Genomic DNA, 26,225 nt, shown 5'->3' with positions numbered 1-26,225 from the left:
CCAAATTGTAAAACAAGACTTGGAAATCACAGAAAATGTTGCTAGTTATTGATTACGGTGACCATTCAGTTCCTACTGAGCCACCCAAAAGAATCATTCATTTTCCAGCAGAGAGCCTGCTCATTTGCAAGATAAAAGAGAGACATTTCTGCACATGCCCATAATGTTCTTCACCACTGGGGGCAGCTTTACATAAGACTGCATTCAGTGAAACCAAAGCAACAGTCCGAGCAGCTTTCAGAATGACAGTCTGCAGAAGTGAGCTGAGCGTGTGCGCGGTACGGGGCTCTCCTGCCTTCTGGGCTCCAACGCAGCTCTGTGGCTGAACTGGGTGCTCACCACGGGAACTGCTGGGCTATGGAATACAGATGTGGCAGCTCAGGTAGCCCCACATTGCCTGGAGGAATACATCATGTTTTCCGATAAGAAGAAATTGTAGGAGCTAGTTTTTTTTTTTAACCGTCCCCCCCGCCCCCCAAAAAACTGTAAAGATGCAAAAACGTAATATCCATGAAGATCCTATTACCTAGGAAGATTTTGATGTTTTGCTGCGAATGCGGTGTTGGGATTTATTTGTTCTTGGAGTGTTCTGCGTGGCTGGCAAAGAATAATGTTCCAAAATCGGTCCATCTCCCAAGGGGTCCAATTTTTCTTCCTGGGTGTCAGCGAGCCCTGACTCACTACAGTGCAGCTGACAGGGGCTGTCATGCAACTGGCCCCTAAGCCAAAGCAAAAGACCTAAGGACGACCTTTGAACAATACAAAGGATGGGTATGTTTTGTCATTTTTTCTTCTTTCCTTCTTAAAAACAAAAAGCAAAAAACCTCTAGTCTGTGTAATAATTCTGCCTTAATTATTTTAGAGATTACCTTGCTCTGCTCTAAGACTGAATTTATTTGCTTAGTGGACACGTTTCCTTGTTTAACTGTTTTAAAAAACAAAACACTAAAGACAATTCTCTTTAATTACAAAGAGATAATATGAGATGTTAAATGTTATCTAGATTTAAATTTTAAAAAATGAAAAATACATGCCTATTTTTGCTTGATTAAAGATTAATTCTTTTTTGGGGGGATAACTTTTCTAAGTTGTTTTTATTTCCAGGTTTCAATGTAATTAGGCTACTGAGCGGATCAGCTGTAGCACTGGTTATAGCCCCCACTGTCTTACTGACAATGCTTTCTTCTGCCGAACGAGGATGCCCTAAGGGCTGTAGGTGTGAAGGCAAAATGGTATATTGTGAATCTCAGAAATTACAGGAGATACCCTCAAGTATATCTGCTGGTTGCTTAGGTTTGTCCCTTCGCTATAACAGCCTTCAAAAACTTAAGTATAATCAATTCAAAGGGCTCAACCAGCTCACCTGGCTATACCTTGACCATAACCATATCAGCAATATTGACGAAAATGCTTTTAATGGAATACGCAGACTCAAAGAGCTGATTCTTAGTTCCAATAGAATCTCCTATTTTCTTAACAATACCTTCAGACCTGTGACAAATTTACGGAACTTGGATCTGTCCTATAATCAGCTGCATTCTCTGGGATCTGAACAGTTTCGGGGCTTGCGGAAGCTGCTGAGTTTACATTTACGGTCTAACTCCCTGAGAACCATCCCTGTGCGAATATTCCAAGACTGCCGCAACCTGGAACTTTTGGACCTGGGATATAACCGGATCCGAAGTTTAGCCAGGAATGTCTTTGCTGGCATGATCAGACTCAAAGAACTTCACCTGGAGCACAATCAATTTTCCAAGCTCAACCTGGCCCTTTTTCCAAGGTTGGTCAGCCTTCAGAACCTTTACTTGCAGTGGAATAAAATCAGTGTCATAGGACAGACCATGTCCTGGACTTGGAGCTCCTTACAAAGGCTTGATTTATCAGGCAATGAGATCGAAGCTTTCAGTGGACCCAGTGTTTTCCAGTGCGTCCCAAATCTGCAGCGCCTCAACCTGGATTCCAACAAGCTCACATTTATTGGTCAAGAGATTTTGGATTCTTGGATATCCCTCAATGACATCAGTCTTGCTGGGAATATATGGGAATGCAGCAGAAATATTTGCTCCCTTGTAAACTGGCTGAAAAGTTTTAAAGGTCTAAGAGAGAATACAATTATCTGTGCCAGTCCCAAAGAGCTGCAAGGAGTAAACGTGATCGATGCAGTGAAGAACTACAGCATCTGTGGCAAAAGTACTACAGAGAGGTTTGATCTGGCCAGGGCTCTCCCAAAGCCGACGTTTAAGCCCAAGCTCCCCAGGCCAAAGCATGAGAGCAAACCCCCTTTGCCCCCGACGGTGGGAGCCACAGAGCCCGGCCCAGAGACCGATGCTGACGCCGAGCACATCTCTTTCCATAAAATCATCGCGGGGAGCGTAGCGCTTTTCCTGTCCGTGCTCGTCATCCTGCTGGTTATCTACGTGTCATGGAAGCGGTACCCTGCGAGCATGAAGCAGCTGCAGCAGCGCTCCCTCATGCGAAGGCACAGGAAAAAGAAAAGACAGTCCCTAAAGCAAATGACTCCCAGCACCCAGGAATTTTATGTAGATTATAAACCCACCAACACGGAGACCAGCGAGATGCTGCTGAATGGGACGGGACCCTGCACCTATAACAAATCGGGCTCCAGGGAGTGTGAGGTATGAACCATTGCGATAAAAAGAGCTCTTAAAAGCTAAGAAATAAGTGGTGCTTTATTGAACTCTGGTGACTATCAAGGGAACGCGATGCCCCCCCCCCCCCCCCCCACCCCCGGCCCTCTTCCCTCTCCCTCTCACTTTGCTGGCAAGGTCCTTCTCTGTCCATTTTAGTGCATTCATAATACTGGTCATTTTCCTCTCATACATAATCAACCCATTGAAATTTAAACACCACAATCAAGGTGAGGCTTGAACTCCGGTTTAATATAATACCTGTTGTATAAGACCCTTTATTGATCCCATTAATGTCGTATTTGTTTTAAGATAAAACTTCTTTCAAAAGTAATCCCCCACATCTGGTGTTATCCTCCTGGTGGTACCAAATCTACAGTTATAGAAGGTTTGCAGCTGACTGACAAATCAAGGAAAGAGGTAAATGATTCCAGGTGCTTGGAGCTTGAGCTGATTCTTGGAGATGACTCAGTTACGGGAACATTTTAAAGACAGGCAGAGCCTTTAAAACAATGCCTGACTTAAAAAGAAAATTGCAGGAAACTATCAAAAGATGGTGCTAGGTTAAAGCAGCACCCTGAGCAGTTTCCAGAGGCGTCTGAATTACAGTAAGGCAAGCACAGGCACAAAGTGATGAAGGGTTAAAATACTGCAAGTAGACAACTGCAAAATGTGAGGAGATGACAAAAATGTAAAGTTTTCGACTCAAAGCCTTGTCTTTGAAACCCATCTCTGTAAAATCAGACTAGAGGTTTCACTGTCAATTTCTTCCAGCCTGTATGTTTCACAAATAAATAAATGAAACAGCATTGAGAAGCCAGATTTCTCCACCACACCTCACGTTAGTTAGCGAGTTTTCAGGTAAGGTTTGCAAATGGGAAAGCAGCTTGCTACAGGCATGTGGTTGAGAACTTACCAGAATTTCTCTTTCCAGTTTTTTCAAAGACCCTAATGTAGTTAGTATAATCATTAGCTCTGTCCTGATCTGTTCAGGATTTGTCAGGCTGCCCTGTTGTGTTCCATTACATGTCCTGCACACACTAGTCCCCTAATGACAGACACTTCCTTCAGATGTATAAAGAGAACACATTCCAAGACATGCCTTCCACCCATAGCCTCATTGAAAAGGATGACTTTGATAACACCTTAATAAATGTATAAAATAAATCTTAGAGGAAAAAAGACCACTATGACAGTTCTGTTGCTTTTCTATTGCTGACATTACAGTGTCCCTGTGTTCATCTGTATTGTGAACTCATCCATCAGTACAATTCTGTACAGACCCTGTTGGCAATCTGCAAGCTGCATGCATGTTTTTATGCCATTGGTGAAAGTTTATTGACTGCAGCACGAATATCATAGCCTCTGTATTTGAGTAACTTGAACCATAGTCAATTAAGGTTTTTAGAAATATATATTTAGTCTGTATTTTCCTTCATCCTCCAAAATGAACAGTTCTATTATAGAAGCAAATATCAGGAATTGCAACATTGAGGCTGTTTCATTTAATTTGGCTTGCCAACCCCTACATCTTTAACCATGTCCCTCTTCTCTGAAAACAGAATCACTGCAGCAAAAAAGAAAAAGTGAATGGCTATTTTTACTAAATTTTTTTATTGATTGGGGGTTTTTCATATGCCGAGAGGAAAAGTCTAGGCAAGTCACCATAAAATAAAATTTTAAGGATGCCAGATTATTAAATTCATAATTTTATAAGCAATAAAGAAAAAGAAGTATTTAAAGTGGATTTCTCAAGGTACTTTGATATTGATTAAATCTTACAATAGATGCCACTTCAGAAAAACATCGTAGCTACAATGTTTACCCATGAATAATTGTTGAATGTACATGTATTAATGACAAAAATCACATATTTCCAATGGATTAATAATGCAGATACTTCCTTACAGCTTACTGGATGACTGAGCTTATTGTGATGGTTTTTACTGAAGTTGTAACTTTACATTTTTCATAAAGCATCAGTAAATACATATTCCATCTTAAAAAGAAATTTTCTTTGACTAGCCTCATTTTTATCTGTACTAAAGATGTCTGTATTAATGAAATGCAGTCTTAAAGTGAAGAACCCCATTTCTATTTTACTTAACCTTCTGCCTTACTTGTGATAGATACCAAATATATTTAGGCAATGTATACTTATATTTTTGAATTATTGCAGATTCTCGATGCTGTGGTGCTACTAGTATATATAAAATATGCTTGCTATATTGAAAAGCATTTCTCAAATTCAAAGCTACTTGGTATATAAAATATGATATAACACTAAATGAATCGCCAATATTTTGAAAGCTGGTCACTTTTTAATGGCTAACTTTACTTATAAACATAATAATAGATAAGAACAAAAATAAAATCCCTTAGGTGGTAAAACTCATTTTGATTTGGCATATTAAATTATGGGAAAAAAGTTCTTTCTTCCTCCTCACTCTTTGAGAATGAATCTTCTGTAGTTCTCAGTATCTTCTGAGCACAGATATATAATTCTTGTAGATTTAACAATAACTAGTTTACCACTGTAAATTTTAAAAAGTCAACTGCCAAATAGTCTACTGCTCAAAAGTTGTTGCCTCACCTCCATCTCATGGTACTTTCTGGACTACACATCATAAATCTATTCATATAAGTATTTCAAGTTCATGCAGATTGGAGAAATGTGATTGATATTTATGTTTCTAGTACGTATTTACATAAAATATTGGACTTCCTCAAAGGTGACAACAGTTATAAAAAAAAAAAAAAAAAAAAAGCCTGACCTGTTGAACTATACAACAGAACACAGAATACTTTGCTTTACCAAAACAGAGAAGAAATGGAATTTAGTCTCTAAACTGCATGTGGGTTTTTTCCATTTTTATTAACCCCAGTACAGAGAGTGCTACCACAGCATGTAGTTAATAGTCCCAGTGCCACAGTCTTGTAAGCAATACTTATGCAAGATATATTCCATTTAAATGAGTTTGTATTTTCCAAGGATGTTGATATTACATCTTTTCAAAGAATTTACACCATTTTTCACTTGATTTGGTGAGTGAACTACCTAAGTAGACAGGCAATAAATTGTCTTTCTATGGAGCAGCAGTGACCTCTAGTGGCTAGTTAGACTAACCACAGCTATTCACACATTTTAGCTTTTTATCCTGAATCCTTGTGTAAATGCGGTTTACAACATATGTTTTTTTGACTAGTAAATCAGATTTGAATTTTATTTAATTAACTTCCCTGGTAAATATAATTATAATGTAATTTTTTAATGTTATTCTTTTCATTTTGACTTTTTTAGTAATACTGGAACAGAGGCCATAGAATTGGTACTGAGGGCTAGAAAAAAGTGTCCAAAGATGAAAAGCGAGTAATAATGCAATAAGAATAGATAAGAAATATTTTAAAGTGCTTATGCTCATCAATGCTGGGTAAACATTTTGACATTTTTATTAAAGGGGTTAATGTTTTTCATCAGCAAGATACATACAACTTAGGAAAAACAAATTTTAATATTAAATCAAGAGTCGGCATTAGTTATTCACTGGTCAGTAGATATGTCAAAGGTGTCAAGGGAGGGGGCCTCCCCTTCCGGCTTTAGAACTCTCAGTTTGCTGATTGTGCCAGTGACCTGTGCTTTGCCCCAGCGCTTTCTCCCTCCCTCCCCCTTTTCAGTTAGCTGAACACTGGTTCTATTAGGCTCTCTGACAATGATGTTACAGTCTAAGAGGTGATGATTCATGGATAATGAAATTATGCTCTCCTTCTGGGGAAGGATAATGCAGAGTCAGATTCATGGATTTGGCAAGAGGTTTTAGGATGCTGTAGGTGCATGAAATATCTTTTCTTCCCTTGACATTTACCAAAATGAGAACTCAAATCGTTTATTTAAAGTGTGGATTAGACTGCATCAGAAACAGCATCAGGTCATGAAGCCTGAGACAAAGTGAGTTCCAGACATGGCAAGTAAGAATCGAGCCATGAGAAATAAAAAATTCAGAAGCTGTTGCTTCATCTATTCCTTTTTGCTCTGGATTGTCATTAGAATCCAGATCTGTAGCAAACCCATGGAGTTTTGCTATTCTTGTATTCTCCTAGCTCCCTACGCTAAAAATCAGAGGCAGTTTTGGGAAACAATGAGCACAAAAGCATATTTGGGTAAATTTGAATGACATAAGTTTTAAGTGAAGTAAAATGAATGGATATTAAATAGCTTGTATCAAACAGCTCTAATTGAAAACGAATTAAAGAAACGATAATAATACACAGGTGAAAGTGACTGCTTTCCAAATCATAATAGCCTACAGAATTGGACCCAAATTCTTTTAGCCTCCAAAAGTTGGTGATGATTTTGGCTAGCTGGCTAGAATATAATAAAATACAACCAAGAAAATCTAAATAACAATAATTTATTATTATTTTTCATTTGAGGAAAATATGACAGCCAGGCATGGTAGAATATGGGCCTTAGAAATTAAGACCTAAATTCAAGTTCCTTTGACACTTGCTAATCAAGACATCGCAGGTAAATTTCCTGGCTTTTCTGAACTTGAAGTTTCTCATATGTACAACAGATGTGTACTATTGACTGCTCATGGTTATGAGGAGGATGAAATGTGAAAAGTACTTTGTAAACTCTAAAATGGCAACTACCTCCTCTTTTCAAAAAGCACTTAGTGAGATACTGAGTGGGGTTCATTGTTCTATGTTTGGCATGAGCCAAAAAGAAATCAGTAACCTCTATGTTACAGAACCCCAAGCCCATTTTACATCATTACAAGTCTAGAACTTTGTCTGTGACTTTCTGTTTTCACATAGACACAGCTTCTTTCACCTCATGTTATCTAAGTCTATGATTTTTACACTGATTGTCACAATGTACAACAGACATAAAGACACTGACCACGGAACACTAAAACAAATACTCATCAAACCCATTAAAAATTCTAGTTGTATTTCAAATCAGGTAACTATAGCAAGGGCTTTCAATCAGGACGTTTACCTGTCCACTCCCTTTCTAGTATCATTGTGTTCATTCCTTGTTGACTTTACACTGGATCAATATAGTGTTTATATGGCAACATGACATCATTATTGAGCAAAAAGTAATTGCATATAACATGTTACTGTAGGATTAGCACGCATTCCAGGTATCGGTCACATGATATCTGCTCTGATGTTTCTTCCCTGGGCACTCCAGTGGAAGATTGTGCCCAAGATCTCCTCTTAGTATAGAAATTACTATTGACTTTATCAATTGTAATTATTGAAAAATCACTGGATAAAGAGGGTCATAAATGTACAGGGACATTCTTTTATATGTCATTGCTTATGCAAAATTACATCATTAATTCATCAAAGAATGACCAAAAGCTTCCTCCACTGGATGTGGCTGCTCTTACCAATATGAAGTAGCAGGTGTATTCTCAAAATTTTTGGAATTTAACAAGACACAGACTGTTCCTCTTTGACAACTGATTTCTTATGGCATAGCTAAAGATCAGAGAGAGGATGATGGTTTTTCAGGTGGGGAAGCAGTTGTGAATTTTATGCCATTTTAACTTAATAGGGTCATGAATGGATGCTCTTGAGCTAGGGCTCCTGAACATGTGAGGAAAATTCCAGAAACACAAAACAGGAATATGTGGGACATGGTATAAGACTAAGCAAGTACAATGTATTTTACAACTATACTTTCTAACAACAGAACTTCCATAAGCAATAATAATCCATTTTATTGGGAAAAAAAGAAAAAAAGAGCTTCTATCTTGTCATTTCCAGCAAATGTTGTTATGATAATTAATAACTTTATTAACAATTCTCCATGTTTTCTTTTTATTTTTAAGGGCCCCCACTTCTCCCAAGCAGGATCCTCCTTTATTCCTTTCTCCCACTCTTAAATTGTTGTTCTCCTTATTTGAAAGAGTCTCTAATTCCTATATAACAAAAAAAGGTCTACCTTTATAAACCAACACAATTCAGTCATTCTGCTCAAATGGGCGGCATTATCTCCAAAAGAAAAGTTATGCACTTGCATTAAATATTAGGACACAAAACAAATTCAAAGCTGGCTGACACTTCTCTTTCCTCTACAATCTATAAAACACCTCCACAGTATATTCTGATTTTCAATTGAAGAAATAGGATCTATAGTTGAATTACAGTCTTACAAATTATTAAAGCTTACTGTTTTCCTCTTAATTAGCTAACTCCTAGAAAACAAAGTATAGGACTTTATGTATGGGGGTACTCAACTGTATTTCACCAATCAGAAACACTCTTTTCAATAATCAGAATTTTGTCTTCTCAAGGGTAAAATACAGTTTTATGGTCTGGCATATAAAATAATAAGGTAAATACTACATTTAGCAAAGGCAATTTTGTTGACATTTCATCATATCAATTACATCTATGCAGGGTGGAAAATACCTTTTGTCGGTAAGGAGGAAATTGCTTCAATTAAATGTAAATCCTTATTCAGCATTCTTGGTGCTAAAGCTTATTAATGAAGTGGGAGTAGAAAGAAAATGCCATCAGACAGTGAAGCTACAGTATCATGAGGCTACGCTACATTGAGTGGTGTTCATAGGTTCAACTGGGTGGTCCTCATGTAGCTAAAAATGTGCTCTTTGTCATGAATATAGATCTATGTACTTTCTAAAAGAAAGAATATGCTTACCAACATAGCCCTTATATTGACTGTCTTCCTATAAGTTCCCTCATTAATCTTTGATGCATTCAACCAGAATCTAAGAGCTTTAAAGGAAACTTGTAGAATGCATCATGTTGATACTGAAGAAGTAGAGTAGCTTTTAAAATTCTGACAAGCGTGTGATAAGATTACAACAGTGAAAACTCTCTGAGTTCCAACAGTGAAAATAGTTATAACAGTGAAAACTCTAGGAAGTTTACTATAGTTGAAAACTCTCCAAGAAGTTTTAAACTAACTAAGGACTTTGAGATTAGTGTTGGCATGCACTTGTCAATTTATGAAAAGGATTTTGCCCAATGTATACAAAATTTTAACATGAAAGGTATAAATAGTTGATTTGTGTACTGCCTCCAATAGAGGGTTAGGTAACATCACTGAATTATTTTTAAAATGGAATATTTAAAGATCTTTCTAATATGGCAGAGGAAATATTACATAAGTATTTGTATTTCCACCAAGGTAGACAGGTTTTACAAGCCTAGAAAAAATATATTTTTCCCATTAGGTGAATACTTTTCCTATAAGGTGAATATATTTGGGTACAATTGAGTCCTTAATATGTACCAGGAATTTGTATATATTATCTAACGATTTGATAAAATGCCTTTTATGCCTTTAGTAAACTCAGATAGTTTTCCTTAAAATATAAGAACAGAGCCCTTTATATTGAGTCTGTCTTCCTATCAGTTTCACTCATTAATCCTATACATTTTCACTTCTTCATAGGACTGCCCTAAAATAATTAATATCCCACCCACGAAGGCTTATCAAAGCCAAATCATACATCTCCAGATCCCTTTAGGAAATAATTTCCAATGATTTACCATTAGAACATCCCTCTGCTAGTTAAAGTCGAATCTGCCAGTATAGTGTTCCTTCCAGCCTGTGGCACCCACTCCAGCCCATTTCATGTCATTCATTAAAAAGCAGCAGGTGTTTAGTCTTTTGGACTTTTACAGGGAGGACTAAGTAATAAAATGTAAAAATCTATGTATATTTTTATGGGCTCCACTCTGGTCACTTTTATGGTCTACACAGAGATGTGTGGGGTCTTTATTTGTTTACACTAAAATCCAAGAGCATTAAGCTAGATATAGATGAAAAGAGAAAGTCAAGGTAGATTTCAAAAGAGCCAAAAGCTCACATTATACATTTCTTAATGTTAAGACAAAAAAAAAAAAAAAAAAAACCCAAATGATGACGATCCTGTAATTCACTTTCTTGAAAGCTAGTTTACCCTCCCCCAAGTTTGCCATCACATTCTTAAATTTAAGCCTGATGTCCCTTCTATTTTGCCATTTCTAATAGGTTTTCCTGGTGCTTTTTTTTTTATTTGTTGTTGTTTTGTTTTGTTTTTGTGTTGTTTTCTGCCTGCAGATCTTTTCTCAATTCTTTGAGTGCACTGCCTTGCCTGTTTTTCTAGAATTCCCAGTCAAATGTTTATCCTGTCAGAAAGTCACAGAGTCAGTTTCATGGTTGGAGTCATCAGACAGATGGACTAGATTTAACTGTACAGTGCAATCTAGTCAAGTCTGAGATATCTGCCTTGTGTCTTCTCAGCCTCCCATTTCCATGTATTTTCTCTATTTCGAAGTAGTATCCATATTGAAATTCCTCCATCCAGTGGTGCCCAGAGCTTTCTTAGTTTCTTATGCCTTATCGAATGTCTGCTCCCAGAGCGAGAGCAGGATTACTGTCCCTTCCAAGGGCACTTACCTTTAAATAGAGATAAAAGCCTTCAGCTAAAGGTAAGGAAGTTATATATTAAGAGCAGGCATAGCCAGCAGGGTTGGGGAAAGTGCTTCTGGAGGCAAAGACTTTTGCAAAGCGCTCTGAAATCATCCTGTATAGACTCCTCGGTATTCTTCTCAAACATGAATTTGGGCCTTTCCAAAGGAGCCAAGGCAGGGTAAATAATCCATGTTTCATTCAGTAAACTGTATTTGAGAATTTTTTTTTCAGTGAATTGCCATTATACAAAGTCTCCTCAGATTTTTTTCACAGAGAGACAACATTGTATACTAGAAAGAACTTGGACTATGGATCCAGGAAGAACTAGTTTGAATTCTGTTTCTGGGATTTTAATAACTGAAACCTTAAGTCTCAACATCATCATCCTAATAAAAATGTGTAAAAATGTAGTTATCATGGGATTGTTTCAAGAAACCAAAGAATCAGCATTTGTTAAATAGTTTTCCACGTACATTTCATATATAATACAAAGATCCTATGAAGATTCAATGAGATGATGTAGATAAAATCATTTAATATGAAAGTTGGCACATAATACTTTCTCCTTCCCTTCATTAGCTCCAACTGCTAAAAATCTCAGTATCACAATGTGCTTTAATAGTCATATTACACTGCCTACTTCTATTTTGAATAACAGACTCCTGGTGGACTTTCAGGAAATAGAATCTAAATTTCCATAAGCTCAAGGGCATCTGGGCACGTAGTTAATACTGAAGAGTGATGGTGGTACATAAAACCAATGTCCTCAGCCTCCCAACAAAGCCCAGCTACATCCACCTTTATTGCCGTACCCTTTCCCATGCTCTACCACTGGCAGGTTCTCAAAGTAGCCCATGCTTCCCTATCTCTGTGCTTTCAATCAAGCAATTTCCTTTGTGAGAAACGCCTTTCCTCCCTCCCAAGTCCTCCTGTCAATTTCTGAGCCTTTCCAGAATAGATCAAATTCTACTCACCCCAGATGTCTTATTAATCTTATCTTGTCCTTCCCTCTTTTCTGGTTTGGTTTTTTTTTTTTTTTTTTTTTACCTCTCCCAGAGACTGCATCACAGTCTACATTATGTTAGAGTTATTAATGGGTTTGCATCACATTTTGAGGAAATGGATAATCTCTTCTTTTCTTTCTTCTTCCAGTGGTGATTGATAGAGTCTTTTATGCATGACAGATGTTGTTGAATTGATTTTCTGGTCATTATTATAAAGTTATTGTTGCAAATAATCTATAGTAAATATTTCAACTCTATGGAAACTTAATTGTATCAACCTCATATTTCCTTATGTAGTCAATATAAGTTTTTTAAAGTTTTAATTTAATATACACTTTTTCACTATATACACTCTTCTCATTTATCATTGAATGGGCTTCAAAAATTATAGGTGACCACTAAACAATGTGAGGGTTAAGGGAACAAACCCTCCCATACAGTCAAAAATCCATATATAATATTTTACTCCCCCAGAACTACTAATAACATATTGTTGACTAGAAGGCTTACTGATAATATAAAGTCAGTTAACCCATATTTTATATGTTATATGTATCTTATTCTGTATTTTATAAGGTAAGCTAGAAAAATGAAAATATTATTAAGAAAATCATAAGGAAAAGAAAATATATTTATTATTCATTAAGCGAAATGGATAATCCTAAAGGTCTTCATCCTTGGCATCTTCATGTTGAGTAGGCTGAGGGGGAGGAGACTGAGAAGGTGTTGGTCTTGCTGTCTCAGTGTAGCAGAGTTGGAAGGTAATCCGTGTGTAAGTAGACTAATGTAGCTCAAACCCATATTGTTCAAAGGTTAATTGTATTCTTAGGAAAATACGATTTCAAAGGATCATGTTCTGATTCAAATTGCTTGCGTGTTGTGAATACTCTACCAATCGTTTTTTCCTGTGAGAGTTACCAAAGCTATGAACATTTTGAGGGATATGTTAAAGGGAATAAGAGCTAACAAAAATTGAGACAAAGAAATAATATTTAAGTCTAGCTGCGAATACACCTTCATTTTTGTAGAGGCTGGGTAGTCAACGTTTGTTTAAAAGCCATACATTTGTGATCGCTCCCTGTCCACCTCCTCCTGAGAAAGGTCCTTTGCTCTTTAGCTTGGATGTCTCCTTATCTCAACCCCAGGTTTGCAAGGATTCGGCTTTAGACGCATTCTGAGGCCTCTCCTCTCTTATCCACACCAAGGGAACACCCTACACTATGATAGAAACTAGGTCTCTGTCCTCTGATTTTACACATTTCCAAAGTAACTACTTTACTGGAGGCCTCCAACCCTCAGAAGCTGACAAGTAGTAATGTTCATCTTTTTTACCTCCTAAACACTGATCATGCAGAAGGCATATTAGATCATACAGAACTGAAGCATCTTCCCTTTTCTGAGTTTCTCCTTTCCTCCCTCCTGTTCATTCCTTTACTCCTTTGCACTAAATTTCTTTTTTCTTTCTCATCTCCACTTAAAATTTCTTTCAATTTTTCTTTCTATCCAACTTTTATTTATAAGTCAATCTATACAACTTGGATATATACCTTCAGGCTGAGTTAAAAGAAAAATACTAATAGTTTTATCTCTGATGAAAGCAATAATTAAAATGACACTGTCTAATAATTTAATGTAAAAGAAGGAAAACTTCTATTTGCATTCAACTCTTGTTTGGGCCTATAAATGAAGAACTATAATTTTGTAAATTATAGATTAATTTTAGAAATAAAAATGACCTCCTCCATAATATATTTTAAGTTGCATTTTAATTAGGATTTGTAAGGTAGGACAGACTTATAGACCATCCATATCCCTTTTCATGCGAAGTATTTGTCAGCCTCTGGACCACGGTAACCTTTGTCATCCACAGAGTGGATTCCTTTTTGGAACATATGTAATAAGCAAATTGAAATAAAACTTCTCTTTAGTTATAAAAACTTGTAGTTATAAGGACTTTTGAGAACCTTGCAGTCCATTTTTTTACCTCCTATTTGAAATTCCAAATGAATTTCATTGTACTTGTAACAATCTTACAAGAACTGCAATCCTCAGGTTCTCTCTTTGTTATCCATTCCATGGTTTCATTGTGGTCACTGCATCATTTCTTACCCCTATATCCATCCCTCTTGCTTAAGATACGCCCAGTGGTTACTTAATTTTGTTTCAATTCTTCTTTGTTTTCATTCTTTTTAAAGAGGAACAACTAAAATAGGTAGCTAGGTTTTGTATTTATTTTTGCTTTCAGTACTGGAATCTGCTTGGTCCAACTTAGGTAGAGAATCCTGGACTCCATAGCACATAGTTTGAAAAGATGGAAAACCATTGTTCTGTAATTTTCATTAATCTACTTTAGATTCAAAAATTACACATAGGCTGGGTGTGGTGGGTGGCTCATGCCTATAGTCCCAGCACTTTGGGAGACCAAGACAAGGAGGATCACTTGAGCTCTCAAGACTAGTCTGGAAACATAGCAAGGCCTAATCTCTACAAAAAAATGAAAATCTGGGTGTAATAGCACATGCTTGGAAGATGAGGTGGGAGGATTGCTTAAGTCCAGGGAAGATAACAGTGAGCTATGATTGCACCACTGCACTCCAGCCTGAGCAACAGAGCAAGATCATGTCTCTTAAATATATACACACACACACACACACACACACACACACACACACATATATATTATAGAGTGTCTCATGATGACTGAATAAAAGAAGCCCAGTGGTTAACTAATCTATAACTAATCACAGAAGCAAGAAGTTTCTGACAAAATGTGTTCAGCAACTTTAAATATGAGACCCACAAATTATATTTCCAGAGGTCAAATTTGCATATAACTCCTTGAACTATGACTATCTCCTCATATTCAATTCAGTTTTAAGATCCAGCAGTGTGTTGTACAAAAGTAATCAATGGTTAAATTATTCCCATTTTGTTAGCTCAGTTCACAGTGGCACACTAATTGATTAAAAACAAACAAACAAAAAACCTATCTGATCTTCAATTTGTATTTCAACTGTACCCAAGCTCAGATGCCATCTCTGGTAATATGACAAAACAGATTTAGGTTTCTAAATGTTTCTGTGCGCTCCAATAACAGTATGCAGCCTGCAGTAACTAGATCATAGCTCAAAGTGTTGTAAAAAAATGCAACTAAGTTTGCTGAAGAATCATTTTAGAGTTAATTAAACCTTCTCCACCTGTAATTTAATAAAAAAGAGAAAGCCCAACATACTCTTAAAGACGATGGGGGGAAAGGCAGTTTAAGAAATAAAAGTCCTCTGTCTATCCAGGGAGGTACTTTACAAGGCAGACAGCTACACCACAGTAGAGAGACAATATTTCCTCAGCTGAGTCGGTTAATTAAAATGCACAGTTACAACAGACTTTCTTAGAGCCTGCAGCTGAATGACCCAAGTCTCCATTTTACTCCAGTGTCACACAGAACGTGAAGAGGCAAGCATACTGCCTGAACACAATTTGACTCACTAAAATCCAGCACTAAAAACACAAAATACATTTCTCGAGTGCATTTTAAAAGACATATTATCAAGATTTATGACATAAGGATAGAAATAATTTGCAACTAGGCACTGCCAGGAGAATATCTTGGGTTCCTCTCAAGGTAGTTTTAAGAAAAATTTACAAATAAATCTTAAGGTTAGAGTCCACTTTGAACACAGGAATCTTCACCTCTTTCCTTTCAAATGTATGGAATTTGAATCTGACAAACAACCTGTCTGTTGCTAGAATTTATAAGTGATCTGAAAAAATCAAAGGCCACAAAAGCTATTTGTCAAATAAACTGCAGAACACAATATCAGTCTGCAGGGCTCATTTGCAGAACTCATGATGAGCATGGGAGGAGGGGATGCTAACAGCTGCAGCCTTGACCGCACTGCCCGTGCCAGCCAGAATTCAAGCCGCGTGAGCTGAGTGTGGCTGAAAGAGGGAGCACACAAATGATATTTTAGAAGACAAAAGCAAAAAATGACAAAAGAGGTTCTTATATCCAAGTTTCTCATTATATCAGTACATCAGCATATACATATGAATACCTGAAAAACCACTTTAAGATAGATGCACTGTCAGAGTTTTAAAGGTATTCAAATTAAGTCTGTTGGTGGAAGACTCAGTTTCATTGCATGGTATAGGAGGGAGATCGTAGACTTTGAATCGACTAGACCTGAAGTTAAATAAACCTGGGGTGCAGTTGTGGTTAGCCTGGTAGCATGGCATGGCATCAGTTTCCTCATCTGTAAAATGGGAACAATACTTCATGTCCCAGCACAATTTTGAGGATAAACTGAGATAAGATGTTTGCAGGCACAGCAGATGCTCAATAAAAGTTCGTTTTCTCCTGTCGTTTGCTAGATATTTTCACAATGCAGCAACTTGATTCAAGTGGTGAAGTGGACATTCTCACATTAAACACATAAATTGCCAAGTTTGCAATACATCAAAAATGGTTAAACGTCCTTGACGCTTACCAATCATTATTAAATCAAATCTGAAAAGGATCTACCAGCAATTTGAAAGCCCTCTATTAATATCCTTTAATGGACTTGCTGTATTAAGTATTCCTCTGTAACAATGTTGTTCAGCAACACAACAGAAAAATGCTGTTGTTAGTATTGTGTTTTTTCTAGTAATTCAACATCATTTTCATTTCATAAACATTACTTGAGGAATTGGTTGCATTATCCTACAAATCTCTCTTTAAAACATTGCCATAATGTCTGTCTTTCTGTGTGTGTGTGTGTGTCTGTGTGTGTGTCTGTGTGTGTGCTGTGTGTCTCTCTTTCCCTTTTTTCTCCCTCTTCACTTTCTCATTCTCTCTTTCCTTTCTCTATCCCAAACATGGACATATCACACTTTCCCATACTCAGCACTCAAGAGAGCTTGCTAATGTTATTACAGTAAATTAAAATGGCCTGATAACTTAGTAACTAATACATTTCTAGTGTAAAATAATTTAGGCATTTGAAGGAAGAAAACACAATATCAACATTTATGTTTTTAAAACTTCCAATACAGTCTGTGAAATGATGGCTAAATTAGGCAAAAGCAAATTATTCAAAGAGTTACAAAGGAAGAATTCCAATGGGCATTTATTGAGCACCTATTATGTGCAGGCACATATGTTGATTTTTCTTCTCAGGGCAAACAAAATAAAATAGAAGGCAAAGGATATCAGAAATTTGGAGTCATATTAGTAGGAAAATCACTGAGTTATTTGACTGGTTTTGGAAATTTACTTCACAAAGCGTTGAATTTTCTCAAGAGACAGATTTGATACATGTCCTTCACTGAAGACATGAAAATAATTCATTCTTTTTAAAGACTTTCAAAAGAGCAGAGACGAAAAAAGCTAGAAGAGTTTCTAAATGACACAAGATCTGTGAAATGGTAGATATTTAACACAAACCTCATACAGCTGTTGTGTGGATTCATTAGTTAATTAGTTAATGACTTTGAAGTGTTAAATCTTATTAGATTTTTTTTTTTTTACACTTCAACACATGTGAGAGAGAAATTACTCTTAAATTAGAAACTGACTATACCACTCAAAAATACTGTCTTTTTATGGTGTATCTTCAAGATACTCTTTCCTGTTCTAAATTTTTTTTCTGAAATCCTGGGAAGCCTATCTAGACCCTGATCCCAAATCCACCAGCCCCCCTTTTCTTTTCAGTATTAGCATTGGCTTCCAGTTAACACTAAGCACAGCCTTGAGAAACCCTCAGGGCGAGGCATTTTGTATAACAATATAAAGATGCTATGTGGTAATAATGGCATCAAGAATTAAACATGCTACTTAAACACAGTTTTGTACTTTTGTACAGCAGGGGAAAACAAATACAGGCATACCTCAGAGATATTTCAGGTTTGGTTCCAGAACCCCACCATAAAATGCATATCACAATGAGTCACACAAATTTTTTGGTTTCCTAGTGAATATAAAAGCTGTGTTTATGCTGTATTGTAGTCTATTAAGTGTTCAGTAGCACTAAGTCAAAGAAACAATGTGCTTATAATTTAAAAATACTTTATTGCTAAAAAGTGTTCGATCCTTTAGAGAGTTGTAATCTTTTTGCTGGTATAGGGTCTTTCCTTGATGTTGATGGCTGCAGACAGATCAGGGTGGTGGTTGCTGAAAGTTGAGGTACCTGTGGCAATTTCTGAAAATAAGATAACAAGAACGTCTGCTGCATTGATTGACTCTTTCATGAAAGATTTCTGTATAGCATGTGGTGTCATTTGATAGCATTTTACTCACAGTAGAACTTCTTTCAAATTGAAGTCAATCCTCTCAAACTCTGCCACTGCTTTATCAAATAAGTTTATAAGTTTATGGAATATCCTAAATCATTTGTTATTATTTCAACAATGTTCACAACAGGGAGGAGATTTCATCTCAAGAGACTACGTTCTCCATTCATCCATAAGCAGCAACGCCTCATCCATTCAAGTTTGATTATAAGGTTGCAGCAATTCCATTCCATCTTCACACTCTATCTCTAATTCTAGTTCCCCTGCTATTTCCACCACATCTTCAGTTACTTCCTCCACTGAAGTCTTGAACCCCTCAAAGTCATCCATGAGGGTTGGAATTAACTTCTTTGTAACTCCTCTTAATGTTGATGTTTTGACCTCCTCTCATGAATCACGAATGTTCTTAGCAACATTTAGAATGGTGAATCTTACCTTAAAGCTTTTCAATTTACTTTGCCCAGATCCATCAAAGGAATTATTATTCAAGGCAGCAAGAGACTTATAAAAGATATTTCTTAAATAATATGATCTGAAAGTCAAAATTATTCCTTGATTCATAGGCTGCAGAATGGATGCTTTGTTAGCAGTCCTGAAAACAACATTAATCTCCATGTACATGTCCATCAGAGCTCTTGGGTGACCAGATGCATTACCAATGAGCAGTAATACTTTGAAAGGGATCTTTTTTTAGCACTAGAACTCAACAGAAGGCTTAAAATGTCCAGTAAAGCATGCTATAAACACATGTGCTATCACACAGGCTTTGCTGTTCCATTTACATTGCACAGGCAGAGTCGATTTAGCACCATTCTTAAGGGCCCTAGGATTTTCAGAATGGTAATGAGCACTGGCTTCAACTTAAAGTCACCAGCTGCACTAGCCTCTAACAAGAGACTCAGCTTGTTCTTTGGAGCTTTGAGGCCAGGCATTGACTTCTCCTCTCTAGCTATGAGAGTCCTAGATGGCATCTTTTTCCACTAGAAGATAATTTAGTGTAAGTTAAAGTTCTGTGGTTTAGTGTAGCCACCTTCATCAATTATCTTAGCTAGATCTTCTGAATAACTTGCTGCAGCTTTTACGTCATCACTTGCACTTCAAGTTGTGCTGTTTTACTTTGCATTTTTATGTTATGAAGATGGCTTCTTTCTGTAAACCTCATGAACCAACCTCTTCTACCTTCAACCTTTTCTTCTGCAGCTTCCTCCCTTCTTTCAGCCTTTGTAGAGTTGAAAGGAGCTAGGGTTTTACACTGGATTAGGCTTTGACTTAAAGGGAATATTGTGGATGGTTTGATCTTCTCTCCAGACCACTAAAATTTTCTCCATATCAGCAATAAGTCTGTTTTGGTTTCTTTCTTTTTTTTTTTTTTTTTTTGTTGAGACAGAGTCTCGCTTTGTCGCCCAGACTGGAGTGCAGTGGCCGGATCTCAGCTCACTACAAGCTCCGCCTCCCAGGTTCACGCCATTCTCCTGCCTCAGCCTCCCGAGTAGCTGGGACTACAGACGCCCGCCACCTCGCCCGGCTAGGTTTTTGTATTTTTTAGTAGAGACGGGGTTTCACCGTGTTAGCCAGGATGGTCTCGATCTCCTGACCTTGTGATCCGCCCGTCTCGGCCTCCCAAAGTGCTGGGATTACAGGCTTGAGCCACCGCGCCCGGCTGTTTTGGTTTCTTATCATTCATGTGTTCACTGGAGTAGCACTTTTCATTTTCTTCAAGAACTTTTCATTTTCATTAACAACTTGGCTAACTGTTTGGCACAAGAGGTCTAGCTTTCAACCTATTTCAGCTTTCAACATGCCTTCCTCATTAAGCTTTATCATTTTTATCTTTTGATTTCAAGTGGGATAAATGTGACTTTCTTTTACTTGAACACTTAGAGACCACTGTAGGGTTATTAATGGGTGGAATTTCAACTTTGATGTGTCTCAGGGAATAGGGAGCCCTACAGTAAGGGAGAGAAATATAGGATGGCTGGTCAGTGAAGTAGTCAGGACATATTTATTGATTAAGTTTGTCATCTTTTATGGTTGCAGTTTGCAAGACCCCAAAACAATTACAGTAGTAACATCAAACATCACGGATCACAGATCATCATAATAGATATAATAATAATGCAAATGTTTAAAGATGTGGCAATAATTAACAAAATGTAACACAGAGACATGAATTGAGCACATGCGGTTGAAAAATGGAGCTCATAGACTTGCTTGAAATAGGGTTGACACAAAACTTCAGTTTGTAAAATTGTAATATCTGCAAAGTGCAATAAAATGCAGTACAATAAATGAGGTGTGCCTGCACTCTGCTGGATAATTAATTCTGTGAGAAAGGAGAGAGGGAAAGAATTGAAATCCAATGATAATTATCTTGTTCTCTGGAAATAGTGATCACATTTTCACCTGCATGCTGGAAAGTTAAGAAAGGATAGCAGAAGCATAATTAAGTTAGCAATATTTTAATATGTGACAGATGTTTGTATAGTTTAAACAAAAACTTTTTGTTGATATGTAATATATATAGAGAAAAGTGCACCTATGGTCAATGTACAGCGCAAAGAATAACTGAGCACACTCATGTTCTCCGACACAGATTAAGAAACAGAACACATCAGCAGTGCTTCAAAGCCCCCTCTAGTTCTTCCAATCACTATTCCCATCCCCCAGGTAACCACTACTGTGACCTGTAACAGCATAGGGTAGCTTTATCTGTTTGGGTAGTTTACATAAATGCAGTCCTAAAGCATGTACCTTTGAGTCTCACTTTTTTGTCATTTGACATCATGTTTTATAAGATTTATCTATATTCTTGAGTGTAGTTGTAGAACTACACATTTCTCATCTCTGTCCCTCCCCATTTTCTCTCCCCACCACACCCATTCACACACATAGAATTAATCCCTCTTTTATTCAAACGATGGATCTATATATGTACTTGGAAGTTCTTGATAAACTTCTTGTTTCATGTATTCCACAGCATGAATGACTCAGGAATTGCTAATAAAAAATTTCCTATAGTCTTTTTTCTTGGCGCTAGTAAATCTTAATCTTAGAATATTTTGCACTTTTTAAATCTAGCTATGTACACAACCAGCTCCGAGAAAGACACTGAGGTAATCATCTTTTTAAATTGCCCTTGTTTTCAGCCCCAAATCCCTGACTTTTACTTAATCTCTCCAGGGGAGCCTTCTGTCTCTGGCCTTCAAATTAGAAAGCCCGCCCTAAAGATTGTATTAAAAAACACTTGGATAAATTACTTTACACCAAGGTGTTCATGCCTAAATCTTTATCTTTCCAAGGTATGGCCCCAGGACAGTGTTGTAACTTGGAGGACCAATTACTCTCTGATTACTTTCTAATGGGGTCTCTTGTACAGATGCATTTATTGAGTTGTTATGAGGTCCCACTGTATTAAATGACTCTGAGAAACAGAGCTATCACACTCAATGATGGTTTTACTATTAGAACATTAGTGAAATTACCATTTCACTATATCACAAAGTATTTTCTTTATGAGGGTCCATGGGGAAAGGGGAATGGTTCTGCTGCTTCTACATAACTATTTTAAAATATGTTGTTATTTAAGCAACTGAGCCTTTGTCTCTCCCACCCTCTCTCACTCTGTCTCCCCATCCCCTGCCGAAAATATCAAAAAGTATCAGAGACAAACACTAATAAGTTTCCAGAGACTAATTTTCTAGGACTTTATAATTTGTATTTTTGGCCTACCTTTCTCACCCTTGGTTTCACATACTTTTTCTTTTATTCTGTTTTCAAATATTTCTTTTTCTTTTTCTAATCCTGATACATTTAGGAAAAATATAGATTAATTCAGTGAAATACACTATTTGTTAAAGAAAAAATTTTAATTACTGGCACTAAGTCAGGCTGGCCAAGGAAGGAATATGCAGTCATGTGGCGCTTAGCGACAGGAATAGGTTCTGAGAAATGCATCATTAGGCAATTTTGTCATTGTGTGAACATCACAGAGTGTACTTACATAAACCCAGATGACATAGTCTACTACACACCTAGGCTATATGGTATAGGCTATTGCTCTTAGGCTAGGAACTTACTTGTATAGCTTGTTACTGTACAGAATACTGTAGGCATTTGTAACACAATGGTAAGTATTTGTGTATCTACACATATTTAAACATAGAAAAGGTAGTATAAAAATACAATATTATTACCTATGGGATCACCATCATATATGTAGTCCCTCCTTGGCCAAAACATTGTTATGTGGTGCATGACTGTGTATTTTAGGGAGAGGGCTCTTCTTATAGTTCTCATATTATGCCCCCTTGGTGAACTGTGATCAGATAGACTGAAAAACCTGGTACTTGAGGCATCGTATAACGTAGTACCATGTACAAAGAATGTTTTAATAAAGCCTTTCTGAATGCATTGACCAAAGATATTTTCCAACAAGCAAAATGGACAGAATGGGAGAATATCTAGGAAATACCTAGATCAAGGATAGGATAGAAGATAAATGCACTTGTGCAACAACATGGAGATGCGTTTTTAAGAGAGCAGACCTGTTACTACATGTGTTATGTGATACTTTGTGACTACTGGCCGATTCTTATTTTCAATGCTCTCAATTAAAGATCTACTTGGGAAGATTTGATTAATGTATTACTTATCTAAGAGTCATTGATTTATGGAGCTTAACCATAACATATAGCATGGCTTATTTTCTTTATAAAATTTATATCTTCAGGAAGAATACCACAATGAGATGGGGGTGTTCCATCCTGGACTGGTAAACCACATATGCAATCACACAAACTGATGAAATTGAACATATTAAATGATAAAAATCTGATATTTGTGCCCTTCATTTCTATGATCCTGCTATTAAAAATGAAGTTAAAAAAAATCCCAGAAACTCAATGAGAACCCATAAATCATAACATAAAGCAGTTCAATACAATACTTCAGTGAAATGTTCTTTTCAGTAAAAGAGAGGAGGAGAAGGTGTCAAATGTGGATCTCTTAATCAGGCTTTGTATTAATTTTGAGATCAAAGATATAATTCCAGATCAGATAAATTATAATTGTGTCCCTTTTTTCTTTGCTGTTAAAGCTATTTGATTAGGAAACTCTGGAAAAAGCATGTAATCTTGCAAACAAATATAACAAATTTATTGTCAAACATTAGCAAATATTTATCATCTGCATTGATAACATTCCTAAGGTGTTCAATGGAGCCATTCAGTAATATGAAAGAATGCAGTCAAATTTCTGTGATTTGTATTTATTCAAATACATATTTTGCCAAATCAGTAATAAATTTACTGAGAAACTATTAGTTGTGGAAATATTATGATAAACATCCCCTTTAAAAATCACTATGTCCAGACCAGGTGCGGTGGCTCCCGCCTGTAATCCCAGCACTCTGGGAGGCCAAGGCAGGCGGATCACCTGAAGTCGGGAGTTGGAGACCAGCCTGACCAACATGGAGAAACCCTGTCTCTACTAAAAAAATACAGAATTAGCCAGGCGTGTTGGCGCATGCCTGTAATCCCAGCTACTTGGGAGGCTGAGGCAGGAGAATTGCTTGAACCCGTGAGGCGGAGGTTGCAGTGAGCCAAGATGGCACCATTGAACTCCATCCTGGGCAACAAGAACGAAACTCCATCTCAAAAAAAAAAAAAAAATCACTATGGCCAATATGAAAATTAGGACCTAGTAGGTTGAAAACGTCCACTCTGCAGTGAGTATAGGATTAAATGTGATTTGAGTACCACTATATATGTTTCAAATGCTCATAGTATGTGAAAATTAAAGTCCATTTGCTTATGCTTGGCAAATACCAGCAGATTTGCTAGACAGGGGCAGCAGCCTCCAACTTCACAGGGCTTGTGTGCCCAATGCACACATAAAAGGATAGCTTTCTCACATGTTTTGTGATTCTAACCATGTGTGCAGAGAGGAATGGATACTGTAACTATGAAATGGGAAAGCATTTTACTAGATTTCTGAGTGGTTCAGAATCATGGGCCCAAAGCCAGACATTGAATAGAAAACTTGTCACTTCACAGCTCAGAAACTCCTAACATCTCCCCATGACTTAACACAATCTGGACTCAACCTAGTCTTTCTGTTTCTCTATGCAATTACTCTTAATACCAATATGCTCCAACAAAACCACAATTTGCCATTCTTTGAACGTCTCCTTCAGAGCCTATCTCTAATTTGCTCAAATTGTTTCTTCTGCCTGGAACATTGCTTTTTGACAAATTATATTTTATAACCAAATTTAACTCTTACATAAACTATTTTCTGATACAACCAATAGCACTTTTCTTCCCCATTCAACTCTAATTGTATATTATTATTATTTTACTTCTACAGTCATTAAAATTTTCTAACTTGAATTATATTTACTTACATCTATAATTATCTTCCTTTCAGGGAAATTTTATAGGAAGGAAAAACATCTTACATTTTTTTTTTTGTATCCTAAACATGCTTAAGGCAGGCTTTGAGATATACTATATGTTTAATAAATGTCTGTTTAAAGAATCATATGTGAATACATGAATGTCACACTTGTGAGAGTCAAAAAATATATGAGATTTGATATTTAGTTCATATCATAAAACATTGCACTTAATATATTTCAAATATTTTTAATAAATGGTTACCATTTTCAGTTATGTGAATGGCTCCATACAGCAAAAGAACCATTAGAAATATAAAAGCATCATCCTATGAAGTATAAAATTACTCCTGAATTATAAGCAACCTTAGTAGCTACATGCAAAGCATTTACTCAGCTGCAACCATTTAATCCTTACAAAAACAAAAAATTATGAGTTCATATAAGGGCCACACTGTGTGAGGGTCATAGAGAGAGCTTTTAGAGGCTTTGCACAGTGCAGGGAGGTTGGTCTTTTAACCCATTTTATAGGTAAAGGAATTGATGTGTAATCATACGAGACAGAATTTGAATTCTGATCTGTTGGATTCAGCACCTCTCTTGTCACTGTGCAGAAACTTCCCTCTGAATGCTAGATTTCCTCTGAATAGATGCTATGCTTATTTAAATACAAGACAAGTCATTTTGCCTTGCTGCGCAGTGTATATTACAAGCCTACTGCCAGCTTTTTCTGTAACGTTAAATACACACACACACACACACCGCGTCCCTTTTTTTGTCTGTTTTTTGTTTTGTTTTTTGAGACGGAGTCTTGCTCTGTCGCCCAGGTTGGAGTGCAGTAGCGCTATCTCAGCTCACTGCAATCTCCGCCTCCGAGGCTCAAGCGATTCTCCTTTCTCAGCCTCCTGAGTACCTGGGATTATAGGCGCACGCCAGTGGGCCTGGCTAATTTTTTTCACCATGTTGGTCAGGCTGGTCTCAGACTCCTGACCTTGTGATCCGCCCATCTCGGCCTCCCAAAGAGCTGGGATTACAGGCGTGAGCCACCATGCCTGGTCACCCTTTTTTTTTTTTTTTTAAGACAGAGTCTCACTCTGTCGCCCAGGCTGGAGTGCTGGAGCAGCATGATCTTGGCTCACTGCAACTTCTGCCTCCCAGGTTTAAGCGATTCTCCTGCCTCAGCCTCCTGAGTAGCTGGGATTATAGGCACGTGCCACCACCCTCGGCTAATTTTTATATTTTTAGTAGAGACAGGGTTTCACCATGTTAGCCAGGCTGGTCTTGAACTCCTGACCTCAGATGATCCCTCTATCTCTGCCTCCCAAAGTACTGGGATTACAGGCGTGAGCCTCCGTGCCCAGCCAACACCATATCTTTTAAATGGTTTACTATGTTTGAGGCATTGCAATAATGTGTCCCTTAACGTATTGAATTCTTAGGACAAATCTATGAGATAGGTACTATTT

The 26,225-nt window shown here is 37.1% G+C and overlaps 2 protein-coding genes across 2 annotated transcripts in view; one reads left to right on the top strand and one right to left on the bottom strand.

Moving 5' to 3' along the window:
* The window catches only part of CTNNA3 (catenin alpha 3), a 1,732,244-nt gene that overhangs the window by 1,005,787 nt on the left and 700,232 nt on the right, over positions 1-26,225 (bottom strand). The gene's annotated exons all lie outside the window — the stretch shown is intronic.
* LRRTM3 (leucine rich repeat transmembrane neuronal 3) overlaps positions 197-26,225 on the top strand; it is a 174,260-nt gene continuing 148,231 nt past the window's right edge. Inside the window, exons 1-2 of the mRNA XM_025397087.1 lie at positions 197-771; positions 1,105-2,636. Of these exons, the coding sequence (XP_025252872.1) occupies positions 768-771; positions 1,105-2,636 (1,536 nt within the window). The 5' untranslated portion in view covers positions 197-767. The remainder of the gene's footprint in view (positions 772-1,104; positions 2,637-26,225) is intronic.

Source organism: Theropithecus gelada, chromosome 9 (genome assembly GCF_003255815.1).
Source record: "Theropithecus gelada isolate Dixy chromosome 9, Tgel_1.0, whole genome shotgun sequence".
NCBI lineage: Eukaryota > Metazoa > Chordata > Mammalia > Primates > Cercopithecidae > Theropithecus > Theropithecus gelada.
Note: the sequence above shows the minus strand (reverse complement) of the source record. Positions and strands in the feature narration are given on the sequence as shown.